This window comes from Diospyros lotus, chromosome 5, assembly GCF_014633365.1.
Source record: "Diospyros lotus cultivar Yz01 chromosome 5, ASM1463336v1, whole genome shotgun sequence".
Taxonomy (NCBI): Eukaryota; Viridiplantae; Streptophyta; class Magnoliopsida; order Ericales; family Ebenaceae; genus Diospyros; species Diospyros lotus.
The window spans coordinates 9,420,384-9,442,214 of record NC_068342.1 but is presented as its reverse complement, the minus strand read 5'-3'; the positions used below and the strand labels follow the sequence as shown (position 1 = coordinate 9,442,214).

The following is a 21,831-nucleotide window of genomic DNA, read 5'->3' as shown; positions in this document are numbered from 1 at the left end:
TGAATCACAATATTAACACCTTCAATAGTAAAGCTACCTTTGGATCCCACTCAATTTAGCATCGGAACATCTTGAGATGAGAAAATGTCATTTGCACACCAAAAAGGTGCCACATATTGTCTATCTCGCATTTGGTTTTAGGAAAATCGAGGTTTCTTTGTGCTTGTGCGTATAATGTTTTTTCTACTTCTAAGAATTGAATCTATTTCGAGTTCAAAGTCTCATCTCTAGGGAATGTAAATGGAGTTTAGGATCTTAGCTAGGCCCAAACCCATGTACAATGCGCAACCTAAGACCCAGTCGCAGCCTTTCGAAATCGATCTCAACAAGGCACCCTTTCCCTAGCCTCGCCAAACACCTCCAACACGTGGTCTATGTAGAGCAACTAGGGGAACATGTTGGTGTGCCATGGTTATTTCACAAGAGATGCTGGGGGATGAAGGAAGCCCCAAAGTCTAAGGAATTGAAGTGCTTCAAGTCTTTATTTAACAATGGGCAATATAGGTTACTCTTTTTGGTTATTTCTTATAAAACCAAACAACCATTGTGCTTTGCGGTTCTTACCTGAATTCCTTGCCTGAGCTCTACATGTCCCAGTAAAGGCCTCTTTGTTTGCCTTTCACAACGACAGCGTAATTCATATCCAAAATCTCGAGTCCCCCTCTGCAAGCTATCTCACCCATTGCTAAACAAACATCTGAAGCACTTTCTTTTCATCAGCTTTTCCTTCGTCTGCAAACACTTCTTCTTCCACAACCATGGCACACCAAGATGTCCACGATGCAGCTCGTTGTTTGCTCCATATGAATTTACACTCTATGAGGGTTTCGCGATGCAACGGCAAGGGTGCCTCGTTGAGATCAATTACGAAAGGCTGTGAACAAGTCCTCAGTTGGACATAGTTAACAAGATTGGGCCTAGGTAATTAATTTCCTGAGCTCCATTCTCATTGCCTAGAAAAAAAAAAAAAAAAAAAAAAAAACCTCTGAACCCAAATTGAATTCAATTCTCAAAAGTAGAAAAAAATTACACACTTGAGCATGAAGAAGCCTCAATCTTCTTGAAAACCAAATGCGAGATTAGTGATCGATGGCTTTGAGATTGAAGACGAGGAAGGTGACTTTATAGAAGAGGCCTTAATTTGCTTGTTGAAAATTGGCTTTCAATCGGCTAGCCATTGAGAAAAAAAGTAACGTGTGAAGAAGCAAAGGTACTGTAGTTGGGAGAAAGAAAACGTGAAGAGGGAAAGAGATAAAATATAATGTAAGATCACGTGAAAGGGCAAATGAGTGAAACATGATGTATTTGGATGATGTAAGAAAACATAAAAAGGCAAAGAGGCAAAACATATCGTATTTGAGTGGTATAAAAAAACACAAGACAAAAGGAGAGAGAAAGTGTAGACAACAAGGTAAAATGTAACTATTAGGTGATATTAGAAAATGTGAATGGAAAAGAGAGAGAATTATGAGGGAAGAGGCAAAACTTATTATTTTTTCTACATGTAAGAAATCATGAAAAGAAAGGAGATAGGGAAGGGAAAGGACAAAAATGAAAGTTTAAGCCTAACTCTTTGGAGGCCCAATTAAAAGTTAAAACCCAACACGTTTTGTAATGATTAAAACCCTTTGGATAAACCCAAAGGAATTGTTCTTTTATTCAATAAACTGCTTTGGTAACAGTTATTGCATTTAGTTTTTGGAGAAATCTCTCGAGTGATATCTCTTTGGTATTTTGGCAATTTTTTATTTATATAATGTATTAGCTAATTTAAGAATTGTAAATCACACTATCAAACTCCCAAAAGTGATGATTATTGGTTCAGATTTCTCCACCACTAAACTACCAAGTAATAGACTTAAAATGTATTTGTGGGATAAAAAAAATTTATACTTTGTAATAAATTATTTATTATACTTCAATTTTTGTCACTATTATCACTAAACTTTGAATTTTTTTTTTTTATAATTCAGTCCATCTTTTGATTTTTTATCAAATCTTGCCAAATAAAACTAACATGGTTTATAAATAAATAAAGATTTTACTTTATGCCTATAGGTCTCTCTCCTCCCCCTCTTTCTCTCTTTTGTTTCACTCCTCACTATTATTTCAATCAAATTTAAAAAAGAAAAAAAATTCTTCAATTCATCTTAAAACAACTTTTTATACTTTCTCAATACGTGCCAAACACGGCACTAGCAATCAATGTACCCTATCAAATAAAATAACTAAATATTATTCTTATATTTTAAAAAAGAGAGATGTTACATTCATAAATAAGTTTAATAAACAATTATTATAAATTAACATGATACATATAAATTCATAATAATTTTATTTAATTATTAAAAATAATTTACTCAATATTATTAATTTTAATTAAATTACTATACATTTATAAACAATACGTGAATTTATAAAAAAAATATTTGTAAATTAACATTTCTCATAAAACAAAAACCACAAACGTGATTTTTTACAGAAAGATAGAAGTCGCACGCAGTTTTGGAAAACAAAGATGGCGTGAACGGTATAAATGAAAGAAAAATGCTACTAGTACCCTTTGAACTATATAATGTATATAAAACAATAAAAATATCCTTCTTCTAAGATGATAAAACAGTGTGAGGCGATGATATATATGACTAAATTATCCTTTATCCGTAGAGATAAGGCGGTGAAATATGCAGTGACACGACGTTGAGGTGATGAGGAATATGACTAAACTATCACTCACTTAATGTAAAAGGACGGTGCGATATGGTGAGGTGAGGAATTTTTTATTATTTTATATATATTGTGTAGTTCAAAATGTAAAGAGGTAATAATAGCATGGTCTGAAATGAAAAGGATGGGCCCCACTCCTTGATATCAGGATGCAGCCATACGTGCACAAAAATCATCTCAATTTGGCAGAAATATAAATTAATTAATTAATTTTTATTATTATTAAGATATACTTTAATTAAATAATAAATCAAAATAAATTTAAAAATATATTAAAAATTTATCAACATAACAAGACTTGAACCGATAATGTATTTATCTAGTCATTAGTCAATTAATTATTAAGAAGTATTATTAATGAGGTTAAATTTTGTATTTTAGATCATTAGTTTTTAATATTTTTTATAAACGTGATTATGTGATAAGATCGAATTAGCGGAAAGTAATTTACAGAACGTTATGTTAACACTCTTTTTTATTACTTTTTTTTGTTTCTTGTGCAGTCATTTTTATTAAAATTTTTAAAGAATAATAATTCAATAGTAAAAATAAAAGAACGAAAAATCGTAAAAAAAAATATTTAATAAAGCGTCTTCACATGTACCAAATAATTTATCCCCCATTGGATTTGGAGCTCACGGGCAAGTGGCGGTTTCAGTAGTGGAGGAGGCGGGGGCTGGGGTCGAAAACGTCGTGACCCAGGTGCGGAGATTTTCATTTTCATTCTCATCTTTCTCGCAATTTCTTGGCAAACAAACAGGCCGCGCTTTCTCTCTGAATTCTTTCTTCTTCCGTCCCGTTTGTTCCACCTTTTACTTTTAGTCATCATCATCATTTACGTTACAATTTTGATGGCCAGTTATATTAGTACCGATCAATGATCATCATCGTTTTCCTTGCAGTTTTCTTGTCAACCAAACAAGGCATCTATTCTTTCTCTCTGTTTTTTGGTAAAGGACTCGTTGCCTCCATCTCTCTTGTCCATCATGATTTGTGTTACGATTCTGATGTCCAATTGATAGTGTTGATCGTTCATATGTCTAAGCTCACTGACTGAACCTTTTTTTTTTTTTTTCCTTTGAATCGGATGGTCAGCTAGGAAGACTGGCAAACCCCCCCATGGAATTCGTATAGTGTATTGATTTGGGAATAGTTGAAAGCACTATCAAAGAGGTAATTTCCCCCAAATTTCACTGCTCCGTACTTCCCATTTCACTGCCTGAGTTTTAATTTGAAACCTGTTACCGATTACTCAAATGCAAAGCCGGAGGTTTCTGGTGATATTCTTGATTTAGAATTTAGATATGCTCCAACTGATGTCTTTGTCTATGAATTTTTGTTCATTTTTATCTGATCCTCTCATCCATGCACGAAGTACTTATAAAATTGAGGGGAAAATATTGAATTTCACGGTGACACCTGACATGGTGCGACCATCCGATACCATCTTGCCCCGTGAATAAAATTCTACAGTTTTTTTTTCAGGGTAAATGGCAGGCAGTAGGGGATAAAAATCTATATTTTTTTTTTCAAGTTTTTTAAAAAACTGATCTGCCTTTGTTCTACAAAATCTGTACAATTTTATACACGTGGCAAGATGATATTAGGTTGTGACACCACATCAGCCCACGTGGTGTCATGCTTATTTTCAATATCTTCTCGAGAGATAGTATGATGGTTTTCCTGGGTTTCATGCTTGCATTTCATTTGGCATCAGAATGCAGTTGCAGTTGACAAGAGACACAAACATGGAAATTGTCCCTTTATTTTTATTCTTTAACTCACAGGATACTAAGAAATTGTCAGTGTCTTTTTAGTCGTACAAAATTATCTCCAGTTTTCTATCTCCAATTTTTAATAAAATCTTTGGACTTCATTTTCTTAGAAAATTTGGAAAAACACGTTCAAATGTTAAGGAATACATAAAACTAATTTCCAATCTAGAAAATTGGAACATATGTTCAAAAAAGGGAGGGATGTGTTAATTTCTTTTGTGTAACTTGTGTTAGAAGAGGAGATGGAGATGATTTGGGGGAAACCATGTTTTCCACTCCAAATTATTAAGGAGAACTTGGTAAACTCATTTTAAGTGTTTTCCAAGTTTAGGTGATTTGAAAAAAAAATTGTATTTGAATTAGTTTTCTAATTTCCCATTTTATGTAGAGTAATTTTCTGAAAAACTAGGGCTGCCTTACACAACTAAACAACCCCGTAGGGACTCTTGAGTTAATTCACGCCCAAGCATATATAAAATATTTGACTTCGTTTTGTCTGAAAATTTGTGTGTGCATTTCTGCTTGTATTTAGCAAATTTTGGATGGTTTTGGACACCAAAATGACTGTTTCATGTCAGGACACATATAGAGGATACCTCACTTTAGTATATAAAAAGAGAACGGCCTAAAGGGGTGAACCCTGTAGAAAGAAATCCTGAAAGCTTTCTTAGAAAGACAAGTCATATATAAAATGAGATGATGTAAAGATTCTGGTATGAGGGGTTCTACCTCACGCACAAAAAATGAGAAGAAACGGTTCCCTTAATATGAAAAGTTTCTCCTTTCTAAACTCTCTTCCTCTTCGTGTTAATGTGTTTCAAAACACTGAAAGGAATAGTCCTCCAAACTAATTTAACATCTTAATTTATCCATTTTATATCTGGTATGAAAGACTTGTGGGAGATTGAGTATGTCAGGTTGACAATGTATTTTCAGGCTAGACACATCTTGTTCCAATGTATGGTCTAACATCAGCCCTGCTCTTACAGTTTGCATGCATGTGGAATAATGAAATTTATCACCTTCCATAAATGCAATTGGCTAGAAGGAAAATTCTTTGCTAAACGTCTCATCAAACAAGATAGAAGACTTAGAATCAAACAAGTCAAGTAAATGTGCAAATAAATTCAATATTACGAAATATTGAGGCACATTATCATGATATGTTAAAGAGGTAGGGTAGAGTTGCAACAAGAAGACTAACAAGCAAACAAGTCGAGCAAGTCTTTGAGAAATTATCCAAAACAGAATAGAAGGAACTAGGTGATATTATTTAAAGTGTACTAATTATTTTCAGACCTAGCAATACTAAATAAGGCTTAAAAGATAACCATATATTATCTTATCACTGGTCTTACAAATTGTTCATTTATGGCATATATCCTTTGTGCAAATCTGGCTTTCAGTTTATCAATAGAATGAAAACTGACATTTAAAGCATCATTAGTTCAAACAAATAATTGTCTCTTCTTGTTACCAACTTCACCATAACCTTTTTATACCCTCCATTGTCGAGTGTGGAATGCTGGTAGGACAAGAAACAATCTTGATATGAGTACCAGATATTTCTGATTCAGTTAACATTTAGTACTTAAAATGCTGCTCAACCAGAGATAAAAAGACACATTTTCAATTTCACTCAGTGTTCCACAAATTAAGTTTTTAATTTCCTATATATTTGTAGATATTAACAGTTATTTTTGTTATCCATCACTGAGAAGTCATCTATGATCGAGTTCTTAAATGCATGCCCTTTAGGCTTTAGTCATTCAGAATTCTTGTAGACTTCCTGATCTGTGACAGATTTTTTTTTTTTTTGGGTTATCTGTGACAGATTTTTTTTTTTTTTTGGTTATTAAATGGATTACATTTCTCGTAGCATCCTTCTTTTTGAGCTAACTATATAAGATGAGCGTGGATATTGGATCTCAAATTCATGTATCTTTAAAAATAGATTATATTGTTCCTGATCTGTTACATGTTTCTATGGCCAATTTCAGTATGATAATGTATACACACTAGGCTACTGCATTAAACATGTAAGTACAAGAAGGAATGGATGCTTATATCAAATTATTTGACTTTTTGGCTCAAACTGTATTAGTGATTGCCAAGCTGATATCAATTCCATTTCTGTTTGAAAAAGAGGACACCGAGGTAAATTGTGCTATTGTATTTTATAATATATCTCATCCAACAATATTTGTGTTACTGGTTGGAGATGGAATGACATAGACACAGCTTATATATATTTGGATATGTTCTATATATAATTACTTGAAAGGGTTCCTTAAATTCAGAAAAAAAAAAAAACTTGGGAGGGGCTTTGATGGCCTTGAATGGGCAATCCCCTAATGATGGGGTGTGTAGAAAATGGTGACCGTAAAGACCAAGATACTTCTTGCCTAGGTCATATCATATAGGTAATATAACACATTATATTGTACACATCAGTGATGTATTGTAATATCCAGAAAATTACATGGGTCACTGTTGAGGTTCTTGCTGCAGCAAAAATACCCTAGAATGTCAAAAGATTACATTGAAGACCCCTCTCAGAGTTCATTAACATCTGAGATAAATGAGGTTTTGCCTTTTATTGCCAAAACATGTTCTAGATAAATGCTTTATGCATTGATAATAAGTCAATGTAAGTTGTGTAAACCTTTGGCAATAAGACAATCATTATATGCAATAGCGGCATCCCCTTCCCGCTTCCTCAGCCACCACATTCTCCTCCCTTTCTTTCTCCTCTCTTCCTCCCTTCTTTTATCCCCTTTCCCCCACATCACTCTCTCTACCCTTATGGTGACTAGACCTACCACCCCCATCCCAATCACCCCCACTACAGTACCAAAAATTGTGCACTCAAACTCCTAATTGGAGCATAACCCTGCTTCACCACTGCCGACAACCACTACTGTGCACCCAAACTCCTAATTGGACTAATCCTGCTTCACCACCCTCCTAATCCCGCCACCGGCAACCACTATATGCCACCAACTCAAACACTGGCCGCCAACCGTACTGGCCAGTAAATGATGCACAACATTGTCAGGTAAACCAAATCCTTCTGTCAACCACTCTGATCATCAAATTTGGCAATTTGAAAATTACCCATGAAATATGTATAAATCATGAATGTAAAATCCTATGTAAACATCTGATGTTCATAAAAATAACAAGAAATATCAAGGAAACATTACAAACTTCAACCAACTCATCTCTATTGGACAAGTCATGTATCATATTTGACATGAATTTTGAATTGAGATACAGACAATCACCATCTGGCATCTCCAGCATATACTTTAACATGTTTGATGAGTTTGTTTGTTGGTCAGTGTTGGATACAGGTACAGAACCATTTCTGGAATGTCCATGCTTCATAGGTATGGACAAGTTTAGGGTTTAGAAATATTTCGGATTCTACCATTTTATACATAGAGGTTGGCAGAGTTTTTTTTAAATAATATTTTTTTTAAAAAGAAATTATTGAAAAAATATTGGGTTAAAAAGAAATACCAATCTAGTACCGGTCCGGTCACCAATTTTAATAACTTTGCTTCCATCAAAAAACATACTTGACAAGTGTGCTTTTTGATAAAAGTTAAAGCAATAAAAACCCTTGGCAAGCGTGTTTATTGTTTCCATAAAACGAATTGCACTTGCCAAATGCGTTTATGCCTTTAACCTTCCTTAATACTAGATTGGTAATTATTTTCAACATAGTACTGTTTGATAATTTTGTTTAAAATATATATATATATATTTTTAAAAAAATCTCATTGAGAACCAAGTTTCACTCTTGTAGTTTGGGCAAGTTTCACGTTGGTCCCGCAAGTTCAATTTTGACCCATATGAAAGGCTCATGTCAGCCTATAGGGCCCACACAAGCTACACATGATATCTTTTTTGTTGTCAAAGAAAGTATGTAGCGCTTACATGTTTTTTCTACAAAATTTCTAATGGAATTGACGGTTGAACTGCACTGAAACCAATGAGTGTATGACATATCAGAATCAGGTCCTGAAGTGTAACTCGCACCATAAGGTATGGGTGGTAATACTTGCTGAAAAAAAAAAAAAGTATAGGTGGAAATATCTTGTATGGAGTGCAAATTGTGTGCTAGCACTATTTGTATTCTGTCTTGAGCTAAAATCTTTGGTAGCTTCAGAAATAGGTTGACAAATGTTTGCTGTACTAATCATGTGTGGGTGACCTGGGACTAACTGAATATGTATGCTTCCCCTTCTTGTTCCCTGAAAAAGATGATAAAGAATGGTGCAAATAGGAAAGGACGCTATGGTAATGATCTTGGTGTTTATACGATGAACCTGACTGAACAGTAAATGCTCTGCATTTGGAGGAATGCAGTTCCATCTAATATGAAGAAGAATATGAAACACCCAAGCAATAAATATCCACGATTGAAACATTTTGCTTGGTTTATTTTCAAATCCGTGAAATGGTATGGGCAAGTCCTGTTTCAGGAGCCACAGACAGGGAGAAACTGCTTCTTGGCTTTTCGTTCAGTATCTACATAACCTTTGTTGCTGCTAGCAAAAAACTTAAAACTTGTTTTCCATTTTGTGTTCAACTTGGGGCTCCAACTGGATGGCAAGATTTGTGTCCATAAGGAATCAGTTGGAGTTGTTTTAATCGTTTCTATATGATTTCGGTTCATATTTTGCCAATATCTTGGCGGAAAAAGGAAGTCACCATACTGTGCTTATTGGTTGTTGTATCCTACGTTACCTGATATGTGTAGATAATTCTGATACATGGAATGGGTATTGGAATATTATATGCTACATCTTCCAAAATGTGGTATGATATAAGTAATACTCGTATGTATTATTATGCCAATCCAAGATACTCTGATAGCCATTTTTTTAATAGCTATTTTGACTATTACTTTGTTGGAGTAAACACAGTCTAATTGTTATTCATTCAAATTAATTGTAAAAGAACATAGAAAATGACAGCTATTGTTTTCTTCAGTTTTCAAGCCAAAAAAGATCAGACTTTTGAACACTTGCTGTAACTTGGATATATTGTTGTACATGAGATAAAATTATATCACTTTTTAGTTATCCAGGGCGACTTCTGATTTATCTCTACTTTCTTGTAATCCATCTAGAATAGCTCCTGATATTTTTGCTCCTATCTCTAGATGGATCCATCAGCATGTGCAGGCAAGGAACCTGAAAAGTCACCAAAGGTGAAACCAGGGGCTGTTCCGGTGAAAACAACTAAAAAACTATGGTTGGTGGAAAATGTTGAACATCATCAGTCAGAGAAACCACAGGTTCTACCTGTTTCAAATTCTGAATGGATTGATCAAAATGGCGATGAATTTTGGCCACTTTCAGGGAAGCCATACTTCAGTGTAGTTATTGCTAAAACCCATATCAAGCCTGCTTATCATCTGGTAATCACTTTCCCCTAGTTGAAGTGTGATATTATTAGTTGATCAAAAAAAAAAAAAAACAAGTGTGATTGTACTCATATATGGAGTCCTTTCTTCTCCTATCTCTCAACAAGTTCTGAACCTGCATTACAATTCACAGACACTTCTCACGGTTTAATCAGGAAGATCTTAATTAGTTCCACACAAATATACGGTGCTTTTACTTTGGGCCTATGATAATTTGTGTGAAGTTTCATGTGACTTGACAGTACCTTCCAAACAAAATGCTTCCGTACCTGCCTCCCAATCCTGCCCCGGTGGTACTCACTTTCCGTGGCAAGAGCTGGGAGATGGAGTACAATGCAGATCGCAACAACAAAGCATTTGACAGCAAATGGAGAAAATTTGCAAATGACAACGATCTGAAGCTGGGAGATGCTTGTATTTTTGAACTCATGGAGAGCAACCCAGCACTAAAATTCAGAGTTCAGATTCTTAGGGGCGACTTCCCAGCCGAATTGCTGGAAAGGGACGGTAAAACTTCAGATTCAGCTATAGTCCTTGAATAGAATTTGTACCAACTGCTGTTTCTGTAGATTTATTGGTTTCTAGTAGACTGATGGGCAGGCAACCAGGGATCCAGGGAGACTTCCTCTGCTACTATAGTGTGGCAAATATGAATGAATATTTGGGTCTAGATTCTCTCTTGAAAAGGCCGGTTTTACTGTTTAGCCTGGTTTCGAGACTCTTGTTTTTTGCTTCCCATATATACCTTCAACCCCTTCTATAAAGGGATTACTATTTACTACTCAATTTGAAGTTGTTGTATGGATACAACAATTACATTTATTTATCTCAGGGAACAACTCAGACAGAGTCTAGGCGTTAAAGCGGAGGCCGAGAACCACCAGAGGAGATTGACAGTCGAGGGCTCGACCCACTGGTCGAGAGAGCAGAAGGGCGAAGCACCAAAGGAGCAGTCTACAAGACAGAAGACAGTCAAGGGGCCCACGGGAATTTCTCATGCGTGAGCCCTCCTATGACTAAGTCAGTACAGGTCATGAAAAAGTAGATATATAGTATGATGCAGTGTGCTCATGTGCATGAGTGTTCTAGGTTGGACTCCTCATGTATGTGATACAGAAAGATACAGAGATAGATTGGGCAGTCAGGATGGCGTGACTGGGACACATGGTTAGCACATGACAAAGATGGAGGAAGCATGAAACTATCCTGCTGCACCCTAGGGTCCTGGGGTTAGGCATGCATGGAGAACATTACGCGGCTGGCCTAATCGCCATGAGGTGACAAGGGGTGAGATCCTTGGGGGTCCCTAGGTGACCCGAGAGGTCACCGTAGACTTAGCCAAATACTTACGCGAATGCCCGAGAGAGTCATTCGCGGATACATGTGAAAGATATGCACGTGGCATGAGGCCACGTAGGTGCGACATGGGCGCGGTTAAGTCTGCTGGAGACTCTTCGGGGTTGGGTCTCCGGATAAGTCTTCAGGGCCGTGTAGAAAGGTCCGCGCGGCTGGCCGGGGTGCCCGCGCGCGGCCGGGTGGGCAGCACATGCGGCCGGCCCTCAGCGCACGGCTGGGAGGCTTCCGTGGCTGACCCTTCTGCTGGGCCTCTTCCGATGACTTCTCCTCGAAGACTCTTAGTCTTTTGTATGGTTCGAAGGGTCCGAGTCTTCCAGAGCTCCCGAAGACTCCTTCCTTGCGCAGACAAGAGGCCAAAAAGACCCTTTAACAAGGCCATGGGCAGGCCACCTTGCCTTATGCCTTTTCCTTATATTTCTTGATAATTTTGGCCTTTTTCCCTTGGCTCCAAAGGGCGGTATGCTGACGGATGAACGTCCGGCCACAGACATGCTTTTCAAGGACTATGGGCAACTTTCTCGGGGACTTCTCCAAGAAGAACTGTCCCAGGGGCTATGCTACAACAGAAGTGAAGTGGGGTTTGTTCGTTATCATAAATTTTTATTTAGAAATTTTATGATTTTCTATTAAATCAGAGAAAATGCCAAGTCATAAGAGAAAATGTCGTGCAACTTTAGAAATGGTAATGGAACGGGTTAAGATTATGGCCTCTTGATGTATTTGTATCATTGGGTTTAATGTATTTTCTTAAACTATTTATTTGATGACAATGTAATCATATTCTTGGTATTGAATATCTTGATTAAAGTTTTTCTATAATATAAGAAATATGTAACTAACTGTTAATGATATAGTTAAGAATATTTAAAAATTAAAATTAAGTATTTAATGTTATATATTAACCTTTATTTGGATTTGGATTGAGTTGTTAGGGGTAATATGATTAAATTATTTATTGAATTCCATTTTCATCTTGGTTCCAAACATAAGAATTGAAAATCAGTTCTAATACCATGTTGGAATCATTATACCCTCTTTGGATTGAGTGAATTTCACAAAATTTCTAATTCTAAACTTTTTAAGTCCACAATAATAAAAAAAAAAAAACTTGAATTTTAATTTTAGGAATTTAATTATATAGAATCGAACATAACTAGACAAAATTCACTTAAAATGAGGGGAATTTGTAAATGAATTCCACAAACATAAACAAACAATTTTTATGGACAAAAATAGGCATGATCTTTCTTTTTCCATCTCTTTCTCAATTATTATGTAAAGTATATTTTTAAAAAAATACGTAAAACTTCAATTCTAGACTTACTCCAAACATAAATTTATAGAATTTAATTAAATAACATATTTTAAATTGTCTTGTACCAATCGTGAGAATTCATTTAAAAATGAATTACACATTCCAAATTTATTCATTCCAAACATAAAACTATGCAACTAGAGATTTGATATCATACGAGCTACTTTCGAATCCAGTGAAATGGGTTCCAAATAGGCTGTAGCAAAGAAATAAAGAAGGAAAGATTACAAGAAATTTACAAGAAAGTTAAGAAAGAAATAGAAAGAGTACGCAATATTATAGAATACATTATAGTGTTATGCCATAGACAAAAATTCATTAAAAATTCAAAATAATATTTTTGAGCTAAAAATATATAAATTTTCTCTTAATTAGGGGAGTTTTATGCAATGCGTAAACTAGATAACTCCAATATCTACAAATTCCCTCGAGGGTCTTATAAAAATGATAGACATTATTCTTTAGAAATCTTAATAAAACGTTGGTACAAAATGAATAAATATTATCTAGTAAAAATCATAATTCTTATAAGATATTAGAAAATAAAGATAAGCATCATTTATAAAAAAATTTCAAACCAAGGAGATTTAGGATTGCCACATTCTCTTCTATAAATAATCAGGCCTTCATTACAGAAAAAGTATGTCTCTAATACCGATGAAAATTATGTTCCACAATTTTTAGCATGATCAATGTTTGATTTAAGTATCAAACTATTTGCACGAGAATCCCCTCGCACCCTCTGATTGTTTTCTTCTTTGCAGTCTTCAACAACATCAAGTCTCGAGACGAAGGTCTTAGGACAAAATCAGGTTTCAAGATGAAGGTCTTGGAACAAAGGCCTCAAGACAACATTAGATCTCAAGACGAAGAAGGTATTGGGTCGACGATAATCTCAGTTAGCTTGATGACAATGTTTCCATTCTACAAATTCATTAGTGTTTGAACGACAACAATTAGCACTGTCTGTGCGAAAAGTAGACTGTGTTATGGTTTGCCATTACTTTTTCCTGATCCATCATTGTCGTTGCCAATTTTTTGAAAGTTTGTTCGTAGCTTTCCTAGAGGTAAGACTTGGCCTCCATAGCTCTTTTTTGGAGTTGTTTCTAATTTCCTTTGACATTTTAATCCTCTATAAAGTATTTCTTCAAGTGTTTTGTCGAGTAATCTTTCTTCTTTAGGAGAATCTAACAAGTTCTTGGGAGTCGTGTGAAGGCGAGCCAAGAGCTCCTGAGAAGATTGATGCCCTTTCGGGTTTAGATATTGATGTAAGTGGTGCCCTAACTCCTTCTTCCACATCTTTGGCTCTTTCTCCACTCCCGATTGCAAATTGTTTCAACGATATAATTGTCCCTTGAGTCGTCCTTATTCCCTTTCGATTTTGTGTTGGGTTATACAAACATTTTTTTCTTTTGGTGTAATAATTTCTTCTTTGTAAGACTTTCTTTTTGTATTAACTTTGTTGTTTGGTGACATTGCTATTTCTTTGCTTTGCTTGCTTTTTTTTTTTTTTTTTGCACATTTATGTAAACTGCCCCCAACTCTTTTGGGGGGAAACTAAGGTTGTTAAAGGACATTGTTCAGAAGACTCATTCATCATTCCCTAGTCCTTCAAGTGGATTGGTTTTGTCGTGAAATTTTATTGATGATCTTCATGCATTTAGGAAGATTCCTTCATCACTCCCCAATCCCTTGGGTGGACTGGTTTATTAATAAGACTTTATGTTGAGGGAGATTGTGTCGCCGCTTCCCAATCTTTTAAATGGATTGGTTTATGAATAGGACTTTAACTTGAGAGAGATTGTGTCACTGCTTCCCAGTCTTTTAAGTGGACTGGTTTATGGATAGGACTTTAAGTCGAAGGAGATTGCATCGCTACTCCCCAGTCCTTTAAGTGGACTGGTTTGTTACAAGAATTCACATTAGATAGGATTACATTGCCACTCCTCAGTCCTTTGGCTTTGACAAGGCGTTTAATCGTGTCTAAATGCCGTGAGGGTTTGTAGGCATCTTATTATCTACGTGTGTTTGGGGCGAGCCCTTTGTCCATCAACGCAAGTGATCCCCAAAAATCTTAACAATCTTCTTTGTAATACATATGCGCCCGAGGCTAGTCCTTCATCCGTATTTGCAAGTGACCCCCGAGCATCTTAACGTCCGTGTGTGCCCGTGGCGAGTCCTTCATCCATCAACACAAGTAATCCTCAAGCATATTAACGATTTTCTTTTATTTGTGTGTGCTCAAGGTGAGTCCTTTGTTCGTCGACGCAAGTGACCCCTAAGCATCTTTACGTTCTTCTTTTATCCGCATGTGCTCGAGGCGAGTCATTTTTCCATCGATGCAAGTAACCCTTGGGCATCTTAACTGTTTTTTTTTATCCACATGTGCCCGAGGAAAGTCCTTCATTCGTCGACGCAAATGACCCCAGAGCATCTTAATGGTCTTTTTTTTAATCCACATGTGCCCAAGGCAAGTCCTTCATCTGTCAATACAAGTAACCCCCAAACATCTTAACAGTCTTCTTTCCTTGACAATCATTTTGCCGTGGTATACTTAATCAAATTTTAGTGATAGCAAATAGGTTTTTCATTCTCGATTTATGAGACTTTAACTTGTTTTCCATATTAAAAGGAAAGTATTGCTTCAAGTGGTGGGTGTTTGACATTTTGTTAACGTCATCTCCATGTAAAGTTTGCCCGTGTTTGGCCCAATCATCTTCTTAATTCTATACGGTCCTTCCCAATTGGCTCGTAGCTTTCTTTCATCTCGAAATGCGTTCATGATTGTCCTTTTCGGCAATACTAGGTCGTCTTCGAATAATAGCTTGACTTTCACCCTTGAGTTTAGTAATTGGCTACTCTTCTTTGATAAGTAGTCATCTTGAGAACAACTTGGTCCTTTTTTTCGTCAATCAAGTCCAGAATCCACTCCACCGAAGGGATTCTACCCCAATTTCAACAGGGATTAACGAATATGTTCCATAGACCAGGTTGAACGGCATTTCACCGGTAGAGACTTTGCTTATGATTTTGTATGCCTATAAAACTTGTGGTAGCTCGTTTGTCCAAACACCCTTTCATTACTTCAGCTTGCACTATATATTCATTGACGCATACAAACAGGTCAGCTAATGACGTTGATTGTCTCAAGGCCAAGGATTCTTACAGCAGTATAGTCTTAGTGCCTTGAAGCATCATTGTGAGTACTATGCCAACATGTAAGTCTCATATTTCCAAAGTGACATTTCTAAATGATCCACATATTGCCTTAGAGTTTCTTTATTTCCTTCTCAAATTCTTTGTAGGTACGTAGGATCTTTTTTGCATTGAAAATTTGTGACAAAAACTTTTAAGAACTTTTTTTGCAATTGTTTGAAAAAGAAGGTGGATCCCTTGCTAAGGTTGTTGTACCAAATTCTAGCGTGGTCAGTCAAAGTTAATGAGAAAGCTCAACACATAATAGCGTCTTCCCAGCATGGAGCATCATAATAGACTAGTAATTCTGTAGATGGTCATAAGGGTTTGTCTTGCCAAAGTAGGGATTGATTTAGGGCATCTTAAATTTGTGAGGGAGTCATTTTTCCATGATTTCTAGGGTAAAAGGAATTTTCATTCTGTCTAAATCTTCTTCTGCAGCCACTAATTTCTTTTCTTTTTTTAGGCCTTGCTTCACTATCCTTTTCATATCCTCAGCATCCCAAGCAATAAGATTGGATTGATTTGGTTGATGCTTAAAAGCTACTCCTAGAGTTGTATTTTCAACTACTTCGTGATATTTTTTTCCATGAGGGATAAGAACTCTCTCATTTTGGGTTGGCGCTCCCCGTAATTGGTTCAAACGGTCTCAGAAGCCTTCATAAGGGGAGGCAGTTTCTCGAAGCAGTTCCTAGTAGGGATTCTCTTGGAAACTCCTTGCCTGATTCTCTTTCTCACGGAGCCTTGGGATGTACCACCTCCCACAGACCTCTGTCGACCTCCATAAGACCTCCTAGGTTGGGACTTCCTTTCTAGAGGCTAAGTGTTCCTTCCTTACCAAAAGGGGGACAATTGGAGGTTGCGAGTGGGCTCTAACTACGGATCTGTCCGGGGGGCGGCTTGCACCTGCAAGCACTCCGACAATCGAGTGAGTAAGAGAGTAAGATGAGGTAGTGTATCAGTAGGTCAGAGATGAGAACATACATTGGCTCTGAAGAGAACTGGTTGATATAGGAAGAGGAGATGTCCTCCTGCATGCATGAGATATGCGCTTGCAGGTGATGAGATTGGCTATCCGGCGCCGATGAAGGTTCCCAAGTGGTAGCATGGTACCGACGAAACCCTCATTAATGTGGATGAAATCTGTTATTAATGAGGATGAGATCTGAGACGGCTGCAAGGATATCTAGTGGGTTTGTAATGATGTTGTGGAAGGCTTGCGCTGGGCCAAAGCAAAGTCCAAAAAAGAGATCAGATTGGGTCGAGATTGGGCCTGGACGATCCACTAAGATATGTAGTTTTGTAGTATGGGGAGTGATGTAGTTTGTGGCAAGGCACCTTGGAGGAACTTGCCCATCTCTCGAAGAGAGTTAGTATTTTTTTCATGGTGTTGCTTAAGTGCTTCGTACTTACTAAGTGGGACAGTTTGAGGAACTATTTTAGAGGCTCCTAGAATTTCTGTTGAAGAGATCTCTCGTTGTCTTGGGTTAGGAGGAATGTCGACGTCAGGACCCTCCTCATCATGTATGTTGGACAGTGTGAGAACCATTATAGTATTCTTAAGCTTTTTGGACATTTCTCATAGAAGACGCCAATTATTGTTGCTTAAATACAACAATGAATGTGTAAAGTTGAAACATTGCCGTCAAACTACTTGAGATTGCTGTCAACTCGAGACCTAATATTTTCCTGAGACCTTTGTTCTGAGACCTGATATCGTCCCGAGACTTGATGTTGTCCAAGACTGCAAGCAAGAAAACAATTAGAATGTGCAAAGGGATCTCCATGCAAACACTTCGATACTTAACTCAGACATTGAGAATGCTAAAAATTATAGAGTATAATTTTCACCAGTATCAGAGATGTACATTTTTTGAAATGAATAACTGCTTATTTATAAAATATAATAGAACAATCCTAAATCTAGTTACTTTGAGACTTTTTATAGATTTACGTGCTGTGTGAAACTCTCCCAATTAAGTAAAAATTTATACCTTTTTAATTAAAAATATTATTTCAAACTTTTTTTTAAAAAAAAGAATTAATAAACTTTTATCCATGACACAGCACAAGACATTTCCAAACTGGGTTGAGATAAATAGAGAAGGCAGTCGGCAGTCGGCAATCGCACCCACCCGGCTCCCCTTTGCTTAGAAAGCAAGTCCAAGAGGAACCCAAGAGATGGAGGGTTGGAAATGGGTGCCGGGCCGGCCCATACATGATTGGTGGGTTTTATCAATGATCATATGATTAATTTGTTTAATTAAACTAGTAGTTTTTTTTACTTATATTTTATTTAATAATTTTGGATGAAGGCTGGGTACAGGGCTCTCCCAAAAGCATTCAGATTCAGAAATGAGAAAGATAATCCAAAGGTGACTGTGATTTCAGGGTACAGGGGCTTCAAGGTTCTCCATATATTCCAACTTATCTGCTGCAGCTGTGTTTTTCTCTTCCTTCTTTGTGTCCCCAAGGACCATGGTTGGCCAAAAATCTGTAAAATAATATCATGGTCATGTTCATGCCCATGGTGTTACTCTCAATTCTTTATGGTGGGTGTGGCATTTTCTTCTTCTTTTATATACATTGTCTAATATTTTAAAATTAAACCCCAACTAAACTTAACAAAGAAGATTTTTAATTGAGTTTCACAAATTTGTATCTTTAAAATAAATCTAGAGTTGGAGTTCGACCTATTTTATTAGTTCTTGAAATATTCTTAATATAAAGAATGAAAAAAATAAAGGTTGTGGGTATTTTGCCCCCGAAATTTGCTTCTTTAAGTATGTCGAATTTATTAACAAAGTTAAATTGAAATTTTGATTCAATTCTATTAGTATTAGATTAAATCCTTGAAATTAAAACCCAAATTTAAAATTGCAACTGAAATTTATAAAAACTTACCAAAATTTATGTACCCATGTGCTTGCACACTTGCAATACGTTGAGTAGGATAAAATGGTAACCTCAAGCACTATCTTCAACTTAATTATTATTATTATTATTATTAGGATTTCACAAGATTAATCTTGGGTGATTATGCAAAATGACTCTTTTGCCTTCTGGGGGCACATGAAATCGATTCATCCCCATTCTTTTATGAAAAATATTATTGGTATATCATGACTTATACTTTATATTACATAATATAGTCAAAATATCTAAAATACTCATTACTTAAGGAGGTAAGGTGTGATGAGACGATAAGGCAGCTTAAGACAATGAGGCATATTATTAAAATATCCCTCATCCAAGACGATGAGAAGAGATGGTGAAGCACGATGAGTATTTTTATCATTTATAATGTATTGTGTAATCCAAAAAATACAAATAACATGATACTTCTTTTATTGATACATCACCATTCTCGTTTCTCAAACAAACAATTTAAAAGTGTGAGTCCATTTAAAGACATAATGTATAGTCTATAATGATAATAAGGTAAGTTTTATTTAGTATTGATTATAATTTGGTTGGAAAAGTAACCACGCACATGATATGATACGGCATCAATTCTTATTTGGCAACTTATTAAGATCACAGATGAGATCAATTCTTATTTTAGCCAACCATTGGGACACGAAGGACTACGCCCCCAGGTTTGTCAACAAAGAGATAAACACGGTCGGAACAGTAAGGTGGAAGCCCAAACTGGCCCTTGTAAATCGGAATCACCATCACCAGAGGATTGTCCCTCAGTATCTTAGTCTTTGCAAGGTCTTCCTTCCAACCCACCACCTCCGGCCACTCCAGCTTGCAGTCGCCGCACCCTTCACCCATTCATACATATATAAACACCACCACACGGCTAAAATTAGTTCCAAAATACAACCCCCCAAAAAAACTACTGAACAGATGACAAAAGAAACAGTAACAGTGGCAGTTTTAAGTCCGAATTAGGGGCCAAGTGATTAAAATTATCATGAGATCATAGATAATTCCGACCACTCTCATCTTGCATTCGACCAGTAGCTAGTAATTTTACCTTTCAGGTATGGCTCGTTGCGGCATGCGTTACCAACGCAATTGCACGGCACGCACACGAAAGGCTCTCCTTCTAGCAGTCCTCTCATCTTTGGCCTATATTCTATTCAGTCGGGGAGGGTGGCTTGTCTATTTATACATGGTTTGTGATAATTGTGCGTTGAGAAGTGGGCAGGCATTTCGCATTTATGATAAAATTTACTTGCCAACAATTAGACCAACCAATGCATGAATGAATCATACAATATTTGGCATTGTTGGTTGGGAGGGACATTCATTCATTCACTCATATAGCGTCCGAAAAAGTCGATCAATAGAGGGGGGTTTTTTACCATTTTACGCTTGTTCCAACTTTCCAACAAACAATCGCAATGACTGTTTGTGTAAGGTTAAAATTGTAAATGAGCTCAATTGAATTACCCATTTTTTCTTTCGGACAATGTTATTCATTCATTCATTAATTGTGGTGTTCATGAACGGAAGGAAGCTAAGTAAGTTGTGATTTCTCTAACTGAATGGGTTAAAAGTAGTAAATGAGATATTATATGATAATGTGTAATATATTACATTGGCATTTGACAGAATAACAAGTTCAGAAAGAGATCGAATCACAATTAATTAAATTCCCAAACTTGTCATATCTTTTAATTGACAAAAATACGTTGTATTATTATATAAGTAATAGATACAGAAATCAAAAAATGGAAAGATTACATAATATTAAAGAATATATCATCATACATACATATATATGGCAACACTCCACTCAATACATTGTCTATATTTGAACCAAAACTGTAACAATAATATTTAATAATAATAATAATAAAATAGAGCATTTTTTGGTCCGTGACAAGGCAGGCGACGTCGTTTAGGGCTTCCCTACCCTATGGTTTGGCGTAAAAATTGATTGAAAAAAAAGGGTAACATTAAATCCACAATTAGGCGTCAATTAATAAGAATAATATTATATATCATGTTGTTATTTTTGTTGGTATTTATATTAATATTATCAATATACCCCTCGCCTCATTGTGACGTAACACAAGATGTCCACCGTGATGTAATAATAATATTTTTTTATTAATAATTGATTAATGAAGTATCAACATAAGTGTTAATAAAAATATACAAATAACATTACTCTATCATTCAAAAATCAAGACGAAGCAGGAAAGAGATCCGTAGCAAGAGAAGTCTTCGACTCCGTTGCAAGATAAGTCTTTGACCCCGGAAAATCTTTCACATTTGGAAGGAAAATAAATTTAAATCTACTATAGAGAATTTGGGAAAGTCTTTTTAGCTCATGTGTCCTAATTTCATAATAATAATTATATACTTGATAATCACAATTTAATTTAATGCTGAATACGTGTAATAAAAGGAACCATCATCACTATCACTATTCCTATTCAAATTAAGATATAAAAAGATCTCGAGAAATAAGCCGAAGATACAAAATCATTATAATTACCGTAATTTTCAATACTCCATCAAATCTCTTATTGACTTAAATATTAAAGACGCATTATCTTAACCAAGTCTTGAGGCAACGCTCTTTGTTTTTGTTTACACAAATAGTTCAAGTCCAACACATCAAGTACATATGATCTAACCCGCATCTAAACTTTATAAATTTAATTTATAATTATTATATTATAAGCAAAAATCCAAAATAACTTCTTAAACTAAAAATATAAGGATGTGTTCTCTTTATTTTTTAATTTTAAGTTTTGAATTCATTTTCAGTTTTTTGTTTTAGTAGTCTGTTTTTAAAAAATTAAAAATACGTTCTTTTTGTCATTTTGAAAAATTATTTATCAAAACAGAAAATTAGAAAATACATTCTCTTGAAATTTTGAAAATAATTTTTTAATAATATTTTATTCAATAAATTTAATTATTCAGTAAATTAAAAATATTTAATGTTAATATATTATTAAAAAAATATATACATTTTAAAGTTAATGGATTTTGTAATATTTTTTATTATAATAATAAAATATGAATAAATAAATAAATATATTTTGAGTTTAGAG

General features: G+C 35.5%; 1 protein-coding gene across 8 annotated transcripts; it reads left to right on the top strand.

Moving 5' to 3' along the window:
* Positions 1 to 3,349: 3,349 nt before the first annotated feature.
* LOC127802730 (B3 domain-containing protein Os04g0386900-like) lies at positions 3,350 to 12,062 on the top strand. 8 transcript variants are annotated; one of them, XM_052338720.1, is made up of 5 exons: positions 3,350 to 3,429; positions 3,630 to 3,677; positions 3,827 to 3,900; positions 9,679 to 9,936; positions 10,185 to 10,728. In XM_052338720.1, exons 4-5 carry the CDS (start codon positions 9,679 to 9,681, stop codon positions 10,482 to 10,484), a joined length of 558 nt encoding a protein of 185 aa, XP_052194680.1. In that variant the 5' UTR covers positions 3,350 to 3,429; positions 3,630 to 3,677; positions 3,827 to 3,900; the 3' UTR covers positions 10,485 to 10,728. The 8 variants fall into 8 exon arrangements, with proteins under 8 accessions (XP_052194680.1, XP_052194681.1, XP_052194682.1 ...); XM_052338721.1 differs by having other exon boundaries at positions 3,354 to 3,429; positions 3,823 to 3,900; XM_052338722.1 differs by lacking the exon at positions 3,350 to 3,429 and adding an exon at positions 3,432 to 3,525.
* The last annotated feature ends 9,769 nt before the right edge of the window (positions 12,063 to 21,831 follow it).

Bases quoted from the DNA above. Each gene is read 5' to 3' on its own strand.
- LOC127802730 (XM_052338720.1), top strand. From the start codon at position 9,679: ATGGATCCATCAGCATGTGCAGGCAAGGAACCTGAAAAGTCACCAAAG. The intron at 9,937-10,184 runs GTAATCACTTTC...GTGACTTGACAG, and splicing joins TCAAGCCTGCTTATCATCTG to TACCTTCCAAACAAAATGCT.